Genomic DNA, 21439 nt, shown 5'->3' with positions numbered 1-21439 from the left:
ACCATATCTTCTTGCCTTGGAATAAGGGTAGGTCAATGCATGTCCTTCTCTCTTTGCATGACTAATTGCAGAGAAGTGGTTCATCACTGACCACACCTCTCCAGCGGCAGAGGGCATCGGCATAACAAGCACAAGAGCTGACTAGACTTGTATCAGTCAGCCCATCTCACACTTGATGTGACTGTCCCATCCTCCTCTCGACCTACTTTATAAGATGGATGAATGTTTCATTCCATTCTGGGCTGAAGGCTAGTCTCTCTGTCATTGCGTCTCATCATGCTTCCTCCTCTTCCAGGCCGGGTGGTGGTCGCCATCCTCGCCATTATCGCTTTCGGAGCTGCTTTCAATCAGGGGGCGCCTTCTGCTTCTGTGGAAAGAGGCGGAGAGCAACAATGAGGAATGAGGTCTTCACTAAATAATAGCCACAGGAAATATGTTGCCAACGCAAGCCAAATACAGTCATGACTCTCAATAGAATCGTTTATGATCTAAAGCCTGCTTTTTTGTAGTTACTGATGATGAAGTACATCACTCCGGGTGCGTTCAAGCGCTCTCCTACGGCGAACTGTACCGTACCGTACCCGCGCCAGAGGAGCGCTCGAACGCTCCTCAAATGTACCATACCGTACTGTACCGAGTCAAAAGTGGACCACTTCCTGATGTGCTCCAAAAGCATACCAAAAGTTCGGAACGGTACGCTTTGGTTCGCTTTAGAGCGCTCAAACGCACCCTTAGTATTGAACGAGATAAAGGTACACCTCAACACTCACAAAACAGTAATGATAGTCAGATGTGACTATTACTCACTGCTGAATGTAGGGGTTGCTATAAGGATATTTCGAAACTGCTCAGTCACTCATCAGTTTTCAGGAAAAAACAGAAACAATGTACATCAAAATAGGTTGCAAATGACGTAAGTTACATTAAACAAAAAAAGTCTGAAGTTCTAACAAAAAACATATGTATCAATAAAAACAGAAATATCAATTCAATCCCCTTTCTACTTTATAGTGCTTTAAAAATCTTGTACACACATTTCACCACCTAACAGTGTTGGTTTGAGGTAAATTTTCACTGAAATACATATCCCTCCATCCCTATTGCAGGCCTCGAATTAACCGATGGCCATCGACGGCCATGGCCGTCGGTGCCCCTCTCGTTGGCCGCAATGCCTTTTTTTTCCTTGATCAAAGTTACGGCCAAAAAAAATGTGCCCTTTTTCTTGTGGCCGTGGTGCCCTTTTAGAATGAAAGTTATTATTTATGACGTATAATATGCCCTTTCTCAAAGTCTACACTTTAATAAGCTTGAACGACTTTCCTGATCTCAAATATCATACCTTCAGTTCACTCGCGTCCCAATATATCTGATTCAAACTCAAAGTATCTTTCCGAGATACGAGAGGACGTGTAGAAGTCTACGTACATGTACGCCCGACCGGCTTTTACCGTCCCGACTGCCTCCGCAGCGCAGCGGCCATAGAGTTACTAGCTAGGCAGCGGTGGGCCTGAGCAAGTGGTCGCAAGCCATGCTAAAAAATGCCAGGCTTGTCGGACGGCTGCGAGCATTGCCAGCTCTCTCGCTCTGCATTCATGCCCGCATGCTCAAAGCAAAATGGCGCTGGAAGTGCTCCAAAGCGAGTGCAGCGTACGCGTTGAGAACGTACTGTATTACAGAACCTACATCGTATTGCGTATGGCCTACTGCCTAACGTCGTCTGCTGCGGAGAGATCTTATGCGTGCATGCGCTGCTGGAGTGTAGCAGCACGGTCGATAGCATACAGCTCTATGGGGCATTCACATCACGTATAAACACCCAACATGCCCTTTCCAATGTGGCCTTGGTGCCCCTCTGACTAACCTAAGTGCCCTGGCCTCTTGGAAAAAGTGCCCTTTTCTAAATGGCCTTGCCCCTCCAAAATCCTATTTCGAGGCCTGCTATTGTATGTGATGTTTTGCCAGACACACATGTGTAACTAACTTTACCTAACTCATTTTCATCATACCTTGCACACAGTTTCATGAACGCTAAACTCCCTGGTTTGTATATCTGTTTCTGTTTTCAGTGGTTATTTCTTTATTTATTTATTCATTTTTTTTTTTTTTTTTGGGGGGGGGGGGGTTCAGGAGTTACTGTCATTATTTAGAAGTCAACTTTTCAGTACTCTCAGTTCTTGAATCTCCAGTTCCGTCCTTTTTCCAGATATCTATGGACACAAATGATTTCAATTGATAAACATCTCGGTAGAAATTGGGAAGGTCATTTCATACACATACTCTACTCATGATACACCCCACGACTGAAGAGCACTGATGTCAATGCCTCAGTTTCTGTTTCATGCTTTGCCAACCCCATGCGTACATGCAGGCATTAATTTCCAACTCAAATTTGACCAGCAATTTTAGGCGATAAATGATATTTCAAATGGTACCCTGTACATTTCCATGGAAGAAAAATGCTCCACAAAAGATAATTTGTGTAGCAGTACATGTAGTACAAAAAAAGCATAACAAATAGCAATGGGATACCAGGAAATAATTCACAGACATGAGTTTTGTCAAACAGTCTCTCTTTGAATGAGGGTCACTACCTGATGACAATGAGTCGATCTGACATGCAACACTTACACAGAAACAGTCTCGCTGTCTGAGGTGGGGTGACTTGGAGCTTGACCTGAGGTGGATTGGTCTGCTGACCGGACACTTGCTCTCTCCTCTTTCCTGTCCTCTCGGCTTGAACTGGACTTGCTGCTTGACCTCTTGCTCGAGCGGCGAGACGAATGGCTGGATTCCCGCCTGGAATAAATGCTCGGCTCAGCATCATGCTCATCATCCCCATCCCTGTCATCGAGGTCACTGTAGTATCTGTCCCGGTGTGTGTCGTCGGAGCTGATATACTCACTGTAGTCCACTCCCAACTCCCACCCATCACTGGAATCGCGGTCACCTGGGGTCCAGGTTTTGTCACTCTCACTAGAAGGGACATTGTGCAAAGAAGAGATGAACTTGTTATAGATGTCTGGGCTGCTGGCTCCATCCATGGAGTCATAAGGTGATAAGGCCTCTTCACTGATTGTGACATCAGAGGAATGATCTTGGGAGGTCCTCTCCCAAGGGGGATCAACACTGGAATCCGAATCACTCACCGGGATGCCGTACAAGAGTGACGATGAATGTGCACTTCCTTGGTGGTGAGCACCCTCTGTGCTGCTATGACTGTCACTCACAGTAGTAGGCGCTGCTTGGCTAGCAGGCCTCAAGCTCCGCAAGTCATATGATCGACTCCTTTCATTGGCATTTGTGTCGGCATGATCCGAGGAGTGATCCCTCCTATCTCGCGAACCTCGAGACTTCCTACGCCTTTCCCTGGAACTCCCCCTCTCCCGGCTCCTTGGTCTTCTATGTCTCCTCTCACGAGATGACTCTCTCTCTCTGTTATTGTCGCTATTGCGTTCCTGTGAGCGCTGCGCGGAGCTACGATTCCTGCGACCTCTATGACCACTGTCTTCATTGATGGTGGCTGCATCAGAGTCATGATCTGACAGGTATGCACTGACAGTTTCTCTAGGGGAACTACGACCACTGCTTCCATACTCCACATGAAGGCTGCACAGGGAAGAGTGCTCTAGTCCATGGGGAGATATTCTGCCACTACCTGCAGCCTCCATCCTGCTGCTTCCTTGCTCTCCTGCAGAAACGGTCACCGGGGACGCATCATCCCCGTCGGAATGTTGCCTCTCGATGCTGCCATGCTCGGCTTGTGTGCTGCTGTGCGGTGAAGCTTCAGACCCGACATGTATCACTTCATCGTAGTCTACCTCCTCTCCCCCGCCCACAGCACGAGAGCCTCTGCTGCCCCCTACATCATCCCGCAAGCCTGGGCTGGTTGGACTCACCTCGTAGACCTGGACGGGGTCAATGTCATCCTGGTCATTGTCGTCACCATCTGACTGACCATCACTGCTGTCCAGCAAGGAATCATTAAGATCACCATCTGAGTCATCATTATTGGAATCCGCATCCGTGTTTAAATAAAACGCACTGTCGGAGTCCCTGTCGTCATCTTGTCCCCTCTCGTCACTGTGGTCCTGAGGGGTGTAGGAGTCGTACCCATCTTCAGGTGCCTGTGACTCCTGGTAGACCGGGGTGCTATCATAGTGGTCATCCTCATTCCCCGAGTAATAGAATGAATTGCTTCCATCATCATCATCATCATTGTTTTCCTCATAGTCCTGGATGTCCGTGTATTCCATGTCTCTGCTCTGGGTGTCACTCTCGTCAAAGCCTGCCATGGAGGAGTACGAGTCCCGGGCCGATCCCCAGCCAGAATTATAGTCCTGCTGGCAGTTCTCCTCCATGGCCTTGATGCGGTCTTCAAGCACTTGGATTTTGGCATTGAACTTATTTTCCAGATCACGCAGGCGCTGCTGATACTGCTCTTCCATGGCTGGGAGGACGGAGAAAGGATGAGAAAACAAGAATGGGTGAGAAGAAAATCTGCATCAAATCAAAGATCAGAAGACAACACAAAATCAAATTTGATATGACTACCAGCTTTTCATATTCCCTGCCAACATGAATTTTCAACATGACTGCAAGTTACTTCGTTAACAATGTGAAGCCCAGCTTCAGAACGATTACTGAAGAAGATACAGGCAATGATGCATCTAGCATGTTTTAAAAGCAAATGTACAGTAAAGACGTACAAGCATTGTATCACTTGACATCACATATGCCATCATGAAATTGGATGATTTGGATGATGTGTTGGCTCAGTGAGTAGAGCGGCTGCCCTCACAATCGGGAGGTCGTGGGTTCAAACCCCAACCGCGTCATACCAAAAGACGTTAAAAGATGGGAGTTGCTGCTACCTTGTTTGCCGTTCAACAGTTTAAAAGGTTAGAGCAACGTCGATCTGGCGCTGCTCAGTGGCTGCCGGGCCCACGATCAATTGGGCAGAAATGAATTTCCATTCTTGGACAATAAAATTTGGAGTTGGAGTTTTGGAGTTTTTATTGTACAACAATATCCAGGGTTAGGTTTAACTTAAAAATGCCATAATGCATCTCAGAATTGTCATACTACACATTCACAGAAAGACATATTTTGGACTTTCATTTCATTTGAAAAGTTTAGACTTTGGCCTTCACCATTCACCTCTGTCTTTATCTGTCTTCAGACACAGTAAAGCTAATGAACTGCTCTACCACACGCATATAAATATGATTGAATGCCATCAAATCTCATAATAAAACTACCACAAAAAAAAAAAAATGAGGGGGGGGATTAGAAATTGACATTGACCCAATAGCATTTAGAGACCCTGTGGAATGGGAACACCATGGAGTAGAGAGGCTGGCCCAGCTCGGATATTATATTCGAGAATCCCTGTAATGAATTGTGTACAACTTTATCAAGTGATCTTTGCATACATGTACATTGTAAGTGCACACACAGCCAATAAATCTCGAATGGAGTCAACCACTACCAATGTGCATCCGCTTTGATGTGCACATTCACTGACCTGTGGTATTCATGGTTTTCGGACTACCACAGTGGGAAGCGAATGAATCGGGCCACCCATGAATCCCCACACTACCAGGCCTTGAACATGCATACCATACACTGAAACATAACAAAGAGGATTATTGCTGTGTGATAGTGGTAGCAATAAGTTTTTACCTGCCATGCTATGCTTCAGTTCCTCTAAACAGTTGTGTTTCTTAGACTGCTCCATGGGGATGGGCAGGCCGCAGCCTTTCTTGCACATGATCAGCCTGAACTTGCAGTTCTGCTCGTGCGCCAGCATGTTCATGCGCAGCACCGTCTCACCGCAGCCGGTGTTCAGGCACTTGATGGGGGCGTAGTCGCAGTTCTGCTGGTGCTTGTCGTACATCTCGAGCTTGATGCCGTTGAGACAGCCGTGCTCACGATTCTCGCACTTGATGAGGAGCCGGTTGATCATGTTGCGCACGATGGGAAGCACGGGCTTCAACTTGGAGACGCGCAGCCGCTTGCGACAGTTCGGGCAGTTGTTGCGGTTGGTCAGCCAGGTCTCGATGCACACCTTGCAGAAGACGTGGCGGCAGGGGCTTTCCAGGGGATTGTCCAAGACACACTGGCAAATACAGCACACGAGGTCCTCATCAGGAGGAGTCTCAAAGCGGTCCACATCATACTTTGCCATGCTGACAGCTGTTGGTATTACATGAAGGTGTTCAACATTGAGGGATCTACAACAGAAGAAAGCAATAAACGACAACAATTAAAAAGAATTAGAGTGTGTAAAACTTCAAGTAATCTTACGTTCACTTACATGGTTGTTCCACGTAGCCACTGTATGACATGTAACAATCAGGGGTCTGTTCCAAACTTCCATTTTAATTCAAATCTCTGTCTATATATCTAGGTATTTCTAAGAGGTCTTCATAATTTGAAGCTTGTGGACATAATTGTATTTCTTTCTTCTTTTATGAATGTGTGCCCAAAATGATAGCTCACTTACATGTTGCACACAAAGACATGCACTTGCTGGATCATGAACACAAACACCCGCACACACACAAACACAGCTTTCTGTAATAATCTCCAGGGGGACAGTAGAAAGAAAGATGATGTGGGGCACAAGGACATATAAACTACAGCAATTGATGAAGTGTATCATGCCATATACCCAAAATATGATTGATCTATTGACATTCATGCATTACCATGCTGCAAAGAACAAAGTTTGATCAAAGGGAACCCAAAGTGAAAGTAGCAACATTAGTAGAACACATCAATGAAACTTTGAAGAAAATCGGACAATTGATGGAAAAGTTATGAATCTTTAAAGTTTTGGTGTTGGAACTGCCGGATGAGGAGACTACTAGAGGTTATGACGTATCACAATATAAGAAAAATAAAAAGAAAAGTCCACAAAAATTTACTTTTCTAGCATAATGAAAGAGCACTTGACTGCTTTCGGAAAGCTGGGGGAATAATTGCTACCCTTAACATATGTCAGTATCAAGTTGATGGAATGTGTAATTTTCATGAAAAAGGAATTTTTGTGGAATTCCCTTTATATTTTCTTCATAATGTTGTCCACAGATGACGCTATAACCTCAAGTAGTCTCCTCATCCAGCGGTTCCAATACCACAACTTTAAAAATTCATAACTTTTGCATCGATTGTCCTCAAACTTTCACTGATATGTTCTACTAGTGTTGCTGCTTTCACTCAATCCACATTTCTCTTTGGGTTTGGGTTTCCTTTAGATATTTTCTTCATTGGCAAAACAATGTAATATCATTGACCAACCATAGATTATGTAAATTTTCCGCAGTGGTTATTGATTGTAACAATTTCCATTGATTTCAACTAAGAAAATTAAACTGTATTGAATTTACGATCTCTTTCAGCATTCCTTACAAATATTGTTTTTCCAATTCATTCCTAATTGATATCTTTCTTGCGAGTCGGAACCTACAGTAAGAAACTTTGCATTGTACAGCACTACCTGGAAAATACGAGAATGTGTACCATGAAACGGGTATAAGGAGATTATACACATTGCTTTAAGCCGCATCTGATGGATACCTAGTACAATACTGTAAGTGCACCATCTTTACACTGTACATGTCCTCTGATAGGAATCAGCAACTGCATACTGTTGTACATGTATGAATGCACTATCACAATCAAACCACTCAGTCTCAATTCAGACACATTTGAATGAAAAGCAGTGCACAGCCACGGCCCATGCTCACTGTGCAATTTGCACCAGCAAATAAGCACGAGTTGATAGTTCAAGAATTTGTGAATCGCACCAGTTTGCTGTAAAGTCACCTCGATTTTACTGCCTACCCTATCTTTTCTGTGAATGCTATGCAATCCCTTTCCAATCTCTTTGTGATCTCACAGTCACTTCCCCTGTGAAATGTATTCACTCTATTTCCACACATGCATTATGGTTGCTGAATACAGCCAGGAATCGGTCACTCTTGCTATGTTCATATCATCATATTCTCTTGTGTGATTTACTGAATTACTGATTCCACTACGGATCAAATTAGTTGGAAATCCTAAAGGAGATTGAAACCCGAAAATACACATTGATTGAGTAAATGCAGCAGTAGTAGTAGAAAACATTAGTGAAAGTTTAAGGAAAATCGGACAATCCGTTCTAAAATTGTGTTTTTTGAAGTTCTGGTGACGAGACTGCTGAATCATAAGACTACTACAGATCATGACATCGTGGTCCTGACGTGGTGGACTTAACTCTCTCACATCACTATAAAGAAAATTCAACACACTACACTTACGTACCTCTTTCAGAAAGCAGGGGGAATATGAACAGTAATGAGTCTGGGAAATGTGTACTCTTCATATATGCAATGATATTTTGTGAAATTTCCTTTATAACTCAGAAGCACAGGGATGTCATGATCTGTACTATTCTTCTGATCCAGCACTCTTGTCACCAAAATATCAATACATGTACATCCATAACTTTTGAACGGACTGCCAGATTTTCCTCTAACTTTCACTGATGTGTTCTGCTAATATTGTGCATTCACTCAATCCACATCATGTTTGGATTTCATTGTCCTTTAAATCTTAGGGGGGGGGGGGGGGGGAGAAGGGAGAATGCTCCTGCACAACTTTCGATAAATGCCAGATTTTCCTAGAACTTTCACTGATGTGTTCTACTAATATTGCTGCATTCACTCAAACCACATGTATGTTTGGGTTTCATTTCCCTTTAAACCTAAGTTCAAAGAAAAGGGGAGAGGAGAATGTTCACGCACAAGACCCTCACCGCATACGGCCATGTTTCCAAGCAATTTACATCAAATCCGAGCTTATGTTAAAAACTGAGACCATTAGAAATATATTTACTTATCGGTATTTTTTTTTCCCCTCATGTCTACATACAGTGATTTTTTTCTCCAGTCATTGCATGGACCTCCTGAAGAAAAGCCTTCCTAAAAGATCTATTTTCCACCTTCATGAGAAAGTCAAACTGTAATTTACCATCTACACAAGAATTCCTTACAGATATTGTTTCTCAAATCCATTACTGAGGCATTATCAACATTTTTTTTGTTTCAATGAACAGTCCCTGTAACCAACTTTCAATCACTTTACCCAACTCTTGCTGATCATGATTATATATGTTGTCCAGTACACAGACAACATCAACCAACACACTTGTGGGATCCAGCCCGGCATGCGATTGAGGTCGATCCGGGGGTGCTCACTATCCGATTCTGCATGCAAATGTCCCGATCGAAGTTGGAAGTCGCCAAATTTTTAAACATGTCCTAAACTTTGCGACCGCCTACAATTCCAGCAAATTTTGCAGATGCGAGTTACAGCAAATGGGTGTGATCATTGGGTGCCCATTACGCAACTTTTCCATGGTTTGCAGATCATCCCCGCCTGCAAAATCTTTCGAGATTGCTAGGTGCAGATTGCACATTGAGCCAGATTTCTCATATATACAACTGTATGTATACATGGACGAGCACTACAGACAACGAACATCACTGACCAGAACACTTGTAACCACCCAGTTCCTTTTCAAGAATTCATTCAATCCAACAGGTCTACATGTATATGGATTTAAACATCTACAGCCCTGTACAAGGCCACAACATTCCATGCTCCTAAACACCAACAGCAACAGAGACAGTCTACCATCTCACCAATTGGCCCATTCACACTGAGTTAGACTAGGACAGCAATATTTTGCACCATATTCTGTATTGTGAACACAACAGTAACTACGGAGCAAGATACCTTGTGAAATACCAGATATTTATGCTGGTGAGGTCATTCAAACTTTGTGCAATATGTGTGTGAGCTTTTTGAGAGCAAATCATGTCATGAAATACCCTCAATCCCACTGTGTCTGTGCTGTGACTGGGTGTAAACCCTATCTCTCATATGACCCTACACACACTTGAGGGTCTAGAGGTCTGTGCAGGTGTGTGTCACTTCGTCTTCTCTCCTTTAACGTCACGAGATCCATATGCACAGTTTGTACCTCAGTCAGAGAGGTGTACTTTTGGGCCAGAAATACCATAGTAATTCATGAACGAGAATGATTTCTATTCTAATAATTCATAATTTCAGATCTATCAAACCTAAACCACCACATGTTCAGAATCAGGATGCATTCGAGCACTCTATTAATGCGAACTGTACCATACCATACCCACACCAGAGGAGCGCTCGAACACTCCTAAAGTGTACTGTACGGCACTGAACTGAGCTATGAAGTGGACCACTTGCCGATGTACTCCAAAACAATGCACGTAACATGTACTGTATACATCATATCAAATGCAAAGAGTTCATTCTCTTTGTTCGGGACAGCTGTAAGTACAGTTAGGGTACCGGTTTTCGACACTTTAGCACATTTCCTTGTTTACCATCAATACTGCACCGTTTTACCTCGGAATTTCGATATGAAGTTGAGCTACAAAGGCCAATAATAATATGCCTTGAACGAATTCCAATTTGAATGCACTCGTGTTCAATTTTAGCGATTTCCGTCACGTCGTCGCTGGCATCAGATTTCGACACCCAGCATCATTTTTCGACACAATCACAGCGCGCATCACGTATAAATCACATGGCGTGTACAGTACGCGTACACTGCATTGTGGACGCAAACCAGCAAAGTACCGGCGCAAGAACTTGTTGTTTCCTCTATAACGTGTCTTGATATGGGAATGTCGAAATCTGGTGCCACGTTCTCAAAGCCAACTCTTTCTACAAGTTTGCTCATTTATCACGAATTCAGCCATGAAATTACTAAAGACGATTATGAAATCAAACATCAGGATTTGGCAAACAAACTGATACTAAAGTAAGATAACCGGCATGGGTGAATTTCATTTTACGGCGATGTTTACAAAATGCGTCATATTGTTTGAACCCCTAAAAATGGCCCACATCAAAATTTCTGCTGACACTGCGTTGCTTTTCTCCTAAATATTCTACCGTCGGATTATGATGACAAGTGACAAATGGTGTTTACATAAGACTAGAAATGTGATCGATAACTTGGTTGATTGTTGAAGTCAGACGTTTGTATTGAGTATAAAATTTAATAAGAATTATCTGCTGGGTGTCGAAATCTGGGTCCTGTCGAAAACTGGTGCACTAACGGTAGGTCTAGTTCAAGCACGCCAGGTGAATGACCCTCTTGCTTCAAAATGTGTGAGCCCTTCTAAAAATAATTCAAGAGGAAGGCCCTACACTTTCTCAAGACAACAGTGCTTGAACACTCCAAATCTGGCGCAGTACAGTAGGACATGTGTTGGTTCAGTTTGCTTTGGTTCGCTGAACCCCACTCCTTCATGAAGTGATTTTATGGATGCCCAGGGCCAGGGCCAGAAATTTACGTTAGAGGTCTAGAAGTAGAACACTCTCTCTATTCTACTCATCTCCGATCTAGATATATTCGATATCAAGGGGGGGGGGGTGCATTTATATATTTCTGGTTCCACTTCTGGGATTCACCAGCTAACAAGCAAAAAAAAAGAAAACAAGAAAAAAAAAGGGCCCTCAGCACAACTTTCTGATTACACTTCCAGGTTTGTTCAGCTGACAAGCAAAAAAAAAACAAACAAACAAAAAAACGCCTCATCTATTTTTAGGGAGCTTTAGATTTGCGGCACTGATGTTTGAGAAGTCGAGTGTGTTGGACGTTCTCCTCTCTCCCTACATCGTACTGAAAAGTAGCTTTAGATTACGCAGAGACATAACCTATAAAAAATAAAAAATGCTGCCCATGATCGGTGCAGGAAGTAGCTCTCTGCGTCGTGAATTGAGCAGATGTAAAAATAGCACAGAACGCGTAGTGGTACTCAGATGACGCAAGCTATAAATAGACTGACTTTGATATGCAATTCTGCACATACTCAGATTCAGAACAGGTCAGGGTTTTTCCCCTCTGAACATCCCCGTCGTGAGAATCTGATTTCAGCTCCCTGGGCCTTAGTTCAGTTCGGGAAACCCACTCACAAGGGGGGCCCCTCCTTATAAGTAACCCGCCCCCCTTATAAGTAACCCCGTCCCCCTTATAAGTAACCCCCGGGGCACCCCTTATAAGGAGTCTCCACGCTTTTTTGCAATGCAACGCGAAAATGAAAGGACTGCGGCAATTCGCTTGATTATGTCCATAAAGCTTCACAAGTTTCCTAGTTACTCACGAAATTTGAGCAAAATCGGTTTGAGGCATTATATCTAAAATCATGGATTTAAATGCGATGTCAAACGACCCATGCGAATGCTGAAATGCGAGCGATTACTGGCGCGAGTGTCGCCAGGCGCGGCGGCGCGGCAATGCTTGAGTGCAGACGTGGCGACTGAGTACATGTACACAGTCGCCACGTCTGCACTCAAGCATTTGCCGCGCCGCCGCGCCTGGCGACACTCACGCCAGTAATCGCTCGCATTTCAGCATTCGCGTGGGTCGTTTGACATCGCATTTAAATCCATGATTTTAGATATGATGCCTCAAACCGATTTTGCTCAAATTTCGTGAGTAACTAGGAAACTTGTGAAGCTTTATGGACATAATTAAGCGAATTGCCGCAGTCCTTTCATTTTCGCGTTGCATTGCAAAAAAGCGTGGAGACTCCTTATAAGGGGTGCCCTTGGGGTTACTTATAAGGGGGACGGGGTTACTTATGAGGGGGGCGGGTTACTTATAAGGAGGGGTCCCCCTTGTGAGTGGGTTTCCCGAACTGAGTTACATTAGACCGGTATTACTGTAAAACATGATATATTCGTGGCATGAAATTTTCGCGAATTGGAGCCGACAGCCTTTTTCGTGGCATGAAATTTTCGCGAATTGCTACTGGCATTCAATGCATGTAGTGTAGACAAAAGCTTTCGCGTGCATTTTAATTTCGCGAATTTTGGCGCTCGCGAAATTCGCGAAATTAAAATGCACGCGAAAATTCCTCGTTTTACAGTACCGTAGTTATGGGTAAACTCGGCCTAGCGGGTAAAGTCGGCCACCAGCGCGCACAGTACATTAAAATTGTACTGTGCGCGCTGGCGGCCGACTTTACCCGCTAGGCGCTAGGCCGAGTTTACACGCGAGGGCGCGAAGTGACCGAGCCCGTGTAAGTGAGCGGGGGAGGGTGGTGTCCCAACTCCGAGAGTATGGAGACCATCCCGTGGACATTTAAATTGTGCTGTATGTGCATTTAAATTGTGTGCATACTTCATAAGTAAAACTTTCTTTTTTCAGGGTGGGGGGGGGGAGCGCTCTCACCAACGCAACCCCCCCCCCCCCCCCCCCCCCCCCCTGCAATTTCAGTTCGGGAAACCCACTCACAAGGGGGGCCCCTCCTTATAAGTAACCCGTCCCCCTTATAAGTAACCCCGTCCCCCTTATAAGTAACCCCCGGGGCACCCCTTATAAGGAGTCTCCACGCTTTTTTGCAATGCAACGCGAAAATGAAAGGACTGCGGCAATTCGCTTGATTATGTCCATAAAGCTTCACAAGTTTCCTAGTTACTCACAAAATTTGAGCAAAATCGGTTTGAGGCATCATATCTAAAATCATGGATTTAAATGCGATGTCAAACGACCCATGCGAATGCTGAAATGCGAGCGATTACTGGCGTGAGTGTCGCCAGGCGCGGCGGCGCGGCAATGCTTGAGTGCAGACGTGGCGTGTACTCAGTCGCCACGTCTGCACTCAAGCATTGCCGCGCCACCGCGCCTGGCGACACTCACGCCAGTAGTCGCTCGCATTTCAGCATTCGCATGGGTCGTTTGACATCGCATTTAAATCCATGATTTTAGATATGATGCCTCAAACCGATTTTGCTCAAATTTCGTGAGTAACTAGGAAACTTGTGAAGCTTTATGGACATAATCAAGCGAATTGCCGCAGTCCTTTCACTTTCGCGTTACATTGCAAAAAAGCGTGGAGACTCCTTATAAGGGGTGCCCCGGGGGTTACTTATAAGGGGGACGGGGTTACTTATAAGGGGGACGGGTTACTTATAAGGAGGGGCCCCCCTTGTGAGTGGGTTTCCCGAACTGATTTTACTCTACGTGTCAAGATGTAACGTTAAATCTAACGTTACAAATTGCAAACGTCGTCAGCCAAACTGGCAAACATAACCAATGTCAGAACACTCACACTCTATGAAACGTTAACGTTGCCCTTATCTTATCATAGCCATGATAGGCATTTGCCCTGTAAGGTTAGTGCTTGTCTACAACAACTTGGCAAGTTCGATCGCGAGGCCGAGGCTCAAGAAAAAGCCGGTAAATTACTTGAACTTGAAATTGAACATTCGATTAACAAATAAGTAAATCTGGGACTGCCCAGACGTCAAGTGTTTCTTTCTAACTCGCCTCAATGTTATTTTATCAGCTCGTCTCACAGCATACGAGTAGCAGAGCAGCTAGCAGCTCGACATCAATCTCACCATCACCATCACTGTCGATGAACGTCTATATCGTCTATGTACGGCCATGTCTGTGTACGGCCCATGTACCAACGCATAGGCCGGCAATGTTAGGCGAGCATCGCACCGTCACACTCTTGCTACACCGATGATCCTTCACCAAATCATCACTGCTGAGCTGTATACACCAAACACGCACCACAACACGCGACGCACGGCACTGCGTGTAAAGTGTTGCAGACGAGCCATCTGCGGCGAATACTTAGAACCCTACCCCTATCCCAGTGTCATCGATGTGGAACATGCGCGCAATCTGGGATCGACGATTTACGCACTGTACTACCAAAGAACTAAAAAATATGAGACTTTGTAGGAATAGTAGGGCCTAACTAACCATCATGTGGCCTAAATATACTGTATGTCCCTGGGTCCGAGACATGAGTGCCCCATTCTAAATATCAGAAAAGTTATACCAGAAAAGTCATCAATAATCACAATTTTTCCCACTTCATCGATCACCCCACCCCGACAGTATTGTTTGAGGTGAGGATTCAGCTTGCGCGAGATGTATGAATGTACTTATAGAAACCACTTTATGAAATGTTTAAGGAGTACCTCCCCAATTCTAAGAGGAATTCAAAGTTTATTAGACGAGAATTGGTTTTTAAATGGCTAAGATATTCAAAAATAAAGTAAAACAAAGCGATCCTAATAAAAGGTGGGTCCCACCTTCTTTTTTCTTTTATTAGGATCCCTTTTTCTTTGCATATTATCTCGGCTATTTAAAACCAATTTTCATCAAATAAACTTTAAATTCTTCTTCAGATATATGACCATTCGTATATTACTGTTTCTCATCATTTCACAAAAACAGTTGGAAACTTGAATTCCCGCCTCAACCAAAACTATGTACACCATGATGGGCATCTCTTTAATGGTTATCATCGGCCCATCAGACATTAAATTGCTGGATGAAGGGACCACAACAATTTGTGATAGGCCATACAATGTCACAAGGTCTATAGGACAGCTGCCCACTTGAAAACCACTCCAGATAACTACCACCCGGATAACCCCCCCCCCCCCCCGACAATATACCCCCCCCCCCCGGCCCCCATAACTACCACGAGGAAAATTACCCCCAGGATTCCTCCACATCAATAAACCCCTGGATGTTGCCACCCGGGCTGATTACCCCCCCCCCCCCCCCGTATAAACTAGGGCTAGTTAGGCCCCAGTTTATACAACTACTCCTGGATAACAAACCTCTTAGGGCAGTTAGGACCTATAGGCCTATCCGATATCCTCAGTATTCAAAGTCATGATAAAATAGAAATCACAGATTTTCTTATTTTCTTTTTTATATCATACAGTAATGTAACTTTCTCTCACGGTCCATATAGATATATCACATTTTATAAAGAAAATCTTATGTGTAAAATATTCACACACTCACACACATACGCACACACAGCACACACACACATTTGTATGATATGATGCTTGTAATATTGTCGAACCATTGGCGTTAATTGTAGGACAATACAATGAGTGATTATGATAATGATAGTTTAGGCCATTAGTGTCATCATTCCCCCATGCAGGACAATCCCCAATAAAGGACAATCCCCCTCCCCCAGACAAGTATACAATGTACTCAGGTTAAGTTCTGCTAGGGGGAAAAAAAAGGTCACGGAGTAACCGTAGTGATATCGCCCATAATATCTTAACTTATTTTATAACTCATTGAATAAATACTGTATCTATTTCGACAATGCCTATCACTGCCACAAATTCGTGTTTCTTCGATGAGATTTTACTGTTTGAAATTGCCCTGCTGCATAATTGGGTTACTAGTAAGAGTACTGTTAGGCTCTTACCCCTTAAAAGGGAAATCCAGTCCAAAATAGTCTGACCGAAAAAAGAGTAAAATCTTACGAGTTCAACAGTAAAAATTTGACTGCAATTGGATGAAAAATAAGGAAGTTATGAAATTTTGAAGTTTTGCTAATTTCTGCCAACAGTTCTTGTACAGTGGATATGAATATGCAAATGAGTGAGCTAACCATGTCATAACCTCACAATAATTTTCCATTGATCGTGTACAAAAAATAATGAAAATTCATCGTTCCTGTCATTGAAGTCTGAAACATGATGTTATTCCTGGTTTAATAACTTCAGAATAGTGATCAGTTAGATATACCAGGATGTGAGCCTCGGGCATAATTGCATTTTATGAAAAACTGGAAATTTCAATGTTTTATGTACAAACTATAATGGCAAGTTGTGAGGGAATGACATGCTCACTTTACCATTTGCATTTTCATGTTGACCGTTCAAGAACTGTTTCCTGAAAAATTAGCAAAACTTCAAAATGTCATCACTTCCTTATTTTTCACCAGATTTCAATCAAAATTTTACCGTTGAACTCGTTGTTTACTCTTTCTTATCCGACTATAACTTATATTTGGACTGGATTTCCCCTTTAAGCAGTGGCGTATCTAGGGAAAACGGCGCCCGGGGCAAGCGCGAGAATTGCGCCCCTAATTTCTGAAAAAGTGTTCAACCCCAACCCCATCCCGGTATCCATATAGGGACTTACAAAAAAGTCCACATGATATGCTTTTTCAAGCACTTAAAAGGGGTCTTTCGAGGGTGATTTAAATGTAATAAATTTAGATAGATTTTGACGAGCGAGCGAAGCGAGCGAGCCGAAATTTTTTGTATGTTTCCGCGTCATCATCACGTTTTGTTATCTTTTTTTGTGTGTGCTATAATATTATTTTGGCGAGCGAGCGCAGCGAGGGAGCCGAAAATTGCTGTATTTCAGCTTACAAAATATGGAATTCTTGTCATTTTTTGCCTATTAAATCCTACAATTCTAATCAAGATATAGTGACGGCCTTATAGATAACGATTTGTACCAACAAAATGAGGACTTAAAAAATACTCTAAATTAGTACGCACGAGTGAGCCGAAATTTGTATATTTCCGCGCCATCATCACGTTTTGTTCTTATCTTCTTTTTGGGGGGATAAATTTTGGCGAGCGAGCGCAGCGAGCGAGCCGAAAATTGCTGTATTTCAGCTTACAAAACATGGAATTCTTGTCATTTTTTGCCTATCAAATCTTACAATTCTAATCAAGATATAGTGACGGCCTTACAGATAACGATTTATACCAACAAACTGAGGACTTGAAAAAAAATACTCTAAATTAGAACGCGTGAGTGAGCCGAAATTTGTTTATATCCGCGTCATCATTACGTTTTGTTCTTATCTTGTTTGATTTGGTTTTTTTTGCGCCCCCCCCCCCCCGTATGTTCGACACCTTTGGCGCCCTCGTTTGATTCAATAGGCGATCGCTTCAGAACGAAAGAAAAAAAAAATTGCAGCCGCTGCTGCTGCGCATCTCCGTGTAGTAAATCCTTCTAACGTTGGCATGTGTGAACCAAATATACATTGTCATTTTGTCCACGTCATCATCACGTTTTGTTCTTTATCTTCTTTTTTGTATATATAGATTTTTGCGAGCAGTTAGCTAGCGCAGCGAGCGAGCCGACATTTCAGCTTTCAAAACATGGAATTCTGATGTCATTTTTGTTTTTTATTTTGTTTGATTAAGTTTTCTCTTCCCCCCCCCCCCCCCCCCCCCCCCCCCCTCTCCCGGTCCGGGCGAGGTTTTTTTTTTTTTTTTTTTTTTTTTTTTTTTTTCCTTCTTCTTCTTTTTTTTTTCTTTTTTTTTCTTCTTCGATTTTTTTCGTTTTTTCGTTTTCGGCGCCCCCAAGGAGTGGCGCCCGGGGCACGTGCCCCCCTTGCCCCCCCCCCCCCCCCTAGATACGCCACTGCCTTTAAGGCCCCAAACAATCGACCCTCTTACAATCACCCCGCCCTAGGAAAATTGCGCCTCCTATTGTTAGTTTTTGAAAATTGTTTGTTATTTGAAGTGAAAAAAAAAAAAAAACCTCCAAAAAACTTTTTTTTTCGGATTAAGTGGACAGTATGGTTTTGGTTGAGACATAACTTATTAAGTTTATTAATGAGAAACCTCTTCTGACATGGGAAAGAGCATGTAAATCCAAAAGGGACTCAACATTTATTTTATTTGATGAAAATTGGTTTTGAAATGGCTGAGATAAAACCAAGGAGATACTAGCACCTCCTTGATAAAACAGAGCAACCTAGGTGGGACCCACCTTTTATTAGGATCGCTTTCTCTTCTTTGTTTTTGGATGTCTCAGCCATTCCAAAAATGCTTTTCATCAAATAAACTTTTAATTCCTTGTAGAATGGTATGCTCTGTATGCCTATGTGTATGATATTCCATGGTTTCTTGGCATCTCGCAGAAAGTTAAAAGCCCAATCCTCATCTCCACCAAGGCCCCAGGGCTGATGATTCGCTCCTTGCGTGACGTCATATTAATTTGGGTCCGTCGCCGGCCAGATCGGGTTCATATAGTGGCGGTCAGAAAAGGGTGTCAAAACACCACCGCTCCATCGTACTAGAGAAGTTTTCAAGTCCTGAAACTTAAAGGACAAGTTCACCTTCATAAACATAAGGATTGAGAGAATGCAACAATATTAGTAGAACACATCAGTGAAAGTTTGAGGAAAATTGGACAATCGATGCAAAAGTTATGAATTTTTAAAATTTTTGTGTTGGAACCGCTGGATGAGGAGACTACTACAGCTTGTGAGTCATATGCGTACAACAGTATAAAGAAAATGTAAAAGAAAATTCAACATATTTTCACTTTTTTCGCATAATAAAAGAGCTCTTGACTTGCCTCTTTCTAAAGGCAGGGGGAATAATATTGCCCATAACATTTGTCGGTAACGAGTCAGGGGAATGTGTACTTTTTTCAAAAGATGGCATTTTGTGAAATTCTCTTTATATTTTCCTTATATTGTTGAACGCATGTGACATCTAAGTTATTCATACACTGCAGTAGTCTTCTCATCCAGCGGTTACTGCACAAAAACTTCAAAAATTCATAACTTTTGAACGGATTGTCTGATTTTCCTCAAACTTTCAATGATGTGTTCTACTAATATTGCTACATTCTCTCAATCCTTATGTTTATGAAGGTGAACTTGTCCTTTAATTGTTCGTATTCCCAGAGACTTAAGTTTTCAAAAAATTTATAATTCACTTTATCTATGAATAGCAAGCTTTTTTTCTCGTGACCAGTACTTAGTACTAAGTGGAGATAACTCGAGAACCTGTAAATCGGCAATACATGTCTCTGAATACTGTAGTCGACGTCAATAATATCAACATAGATCTATTCGCATTTTACAGATAATTTGAGATTTGATTTACTTCTCTTTAACGGTGGTACATTGTTGTTGTTTTTTCGTGAGATTTTAATTTGTTTTGTTATTTTTTATGGAGCTCTGATTTTAATGACGGTATAGGGCCTATGTGCTGGTTTTGTCATTATTTCAAAATACTAGTAAGTGACTTGAAGAAAGTCTATGCGCTAGTCGACAAAATCTCGCGCATTTGGATTTCGCGGGAGATTTATAGGAAAAGGCAATCAACTACACACAGTGCTTGCAGTGTAGGATCGGATCTCAGTACTACTACTAGTACGTTTACACGTACTGTCCGTACGGAGTATACCTGTATACGGAGCTGGAGCTTGTTCTGCTTCATGGATGCACTGCACTGCAGATGTCTATTTATGCTGTCGAGGTGAAGAGCCAGGATCGGAAAATGAAGCGCGAGACTTTGTGAATTGTCTGGTAAGTAATTTACAGTTTATGGCATTATCCTGATATCGGTCACCACTCCATTCACCGCCATTCATTTTGATTGTCATTGCCGGTGACTGCTAACAGTGAGCACTGACCTACTGACAGTGTTATCCACCTCCATATACACCAAATGGCCATGGATGTAGCATATCCATTGACTTTAAGTCTTTGCACATAAACTTTTACAGTAGGGAGGATCGAGGACGCACTCGCAGAACAAGAGCTAAGACTAAGAGCCTTGATGACTTGTCTACACTTCAGCGACAGGGTCTTGTCAAGCCAAAGGTTATGCCAATGGCAATACAGTCATAAACCTCGCTTAAGTCAACATCGCGTAAGTTGACAACTCACGTAAGTCAACACGGTAGAAAAGTCCTGATTTTTCCCTTTGTTATTTCCTTGTATTTCTACAAACGGGCTCAGGTTCCAATCCCGCTCTCTCAAAATCTCTCTAGAGATTTCCCAATTGGTGTGTTGGAAACATGTACAGTAATTTGAAGTGCCATTGTAACAAAAGAAGTTGTCTTTTTTTTTTTTGAACGTTGAACATACATGTATGTTAACTATGTACATATAATTTGTATGAATTACTTGCTGGAAGACAAATTAATTTCCATTTTGGTTTAGAAGGAATAGAGATCAAACAGCACAAGCAGCCAATTTTAATTTGATAAGGAGCACAGTAAAACTTAAATACGACATTAATTTAGAATTGCTCCCTTCCCCCCCCCCCCCCAAAAAAAAATGTGACCCACTAACAAAAGGATCCTAAAGTCGCTGACGGCTGCCGTGAGAAAATCGAGTTTGAAGTCACATCGTCAAAATTGGTCAAAACAATCAGATTTCTGTTTGTGGCATTATTTTGTAGTCTAATGTTTTGTCTATCATCTGCCGAAATTTCGAAGCTAAATGATCAAAGGAAAAGCAAGAAGTCAGCGTTTTTCTGGGCCATGATATTCTGATTTTCAACGTAACAGAATCGTGTCCGAAGATTTGGATTTAGCGCCGCAGCTAGACTCCGCCCCTAGCAACGAGGGAGTGGTCTTATTGGTCAGTGCGTGGCATCCTGATTACTGATTGGTCGTGCATAGACTGCTGGCGCTAAGCTTGAATGAACATCGCGGAGGTCGCTAGGAGCATGCTTTCTATATTGTCAAGCGGTGAAAACTGTCTCGCCTCCCCTGATCATGATAGCGACGGAAGGAAAACTTTGAAGGCGTTTTTCTCGAAACTTCGATTTCCTCAAC

At 42.9% G+C, this 21439-nt stretch overlaps 1 protein-coding gene across 1 annotated transcript; it reads right to left on the bottom strand.

Annotated features, from left to right (window-relative positions):
* Positions 1 to 261: 261 nt before the first annotated feature.
* Positions 262 to 6187, bottom strand: LOC139709725 (uncharacterized). Its single transcript, XM_071621679.1, has 3 exons — positions 5683 to 6187; positions 2629 to 4447; positions 262 to 367 (listed from the first exon to the last, which is right to left on the bottom strand). Exons 1-3 carry the CDS (start codon positions 6185 to 6187, stop codon positions 262 to 264), a joined length of 2430 nt encoding a protein of 809 aa, XP_071477780.1.
* Positions 6188 to 21439: the final 15252 nt, after the last annotated feature.

This window comes from Diadema antillarum, unplaced genomic scaffold, assembly GCF_040938485.1.
Source record: "Diadema antillarum isolate AM-2024a unplaced genomic scaffold, OU_Dant_1.0 seq00001465_RagTag, whole genome shotgun sequence".
Classification (NCBI taxonomy): Eukaryota; Metazoa; Echinodermata; class Echinoidea; order Diadematoida; family Diadematidae; genus Diadema; species Diadema antillarum.
The sequence above is the reverse complement of the archived record's forward strand: the minus strand, read 5'-3'. Positions and strand labels throughout refer to the sequence as shown.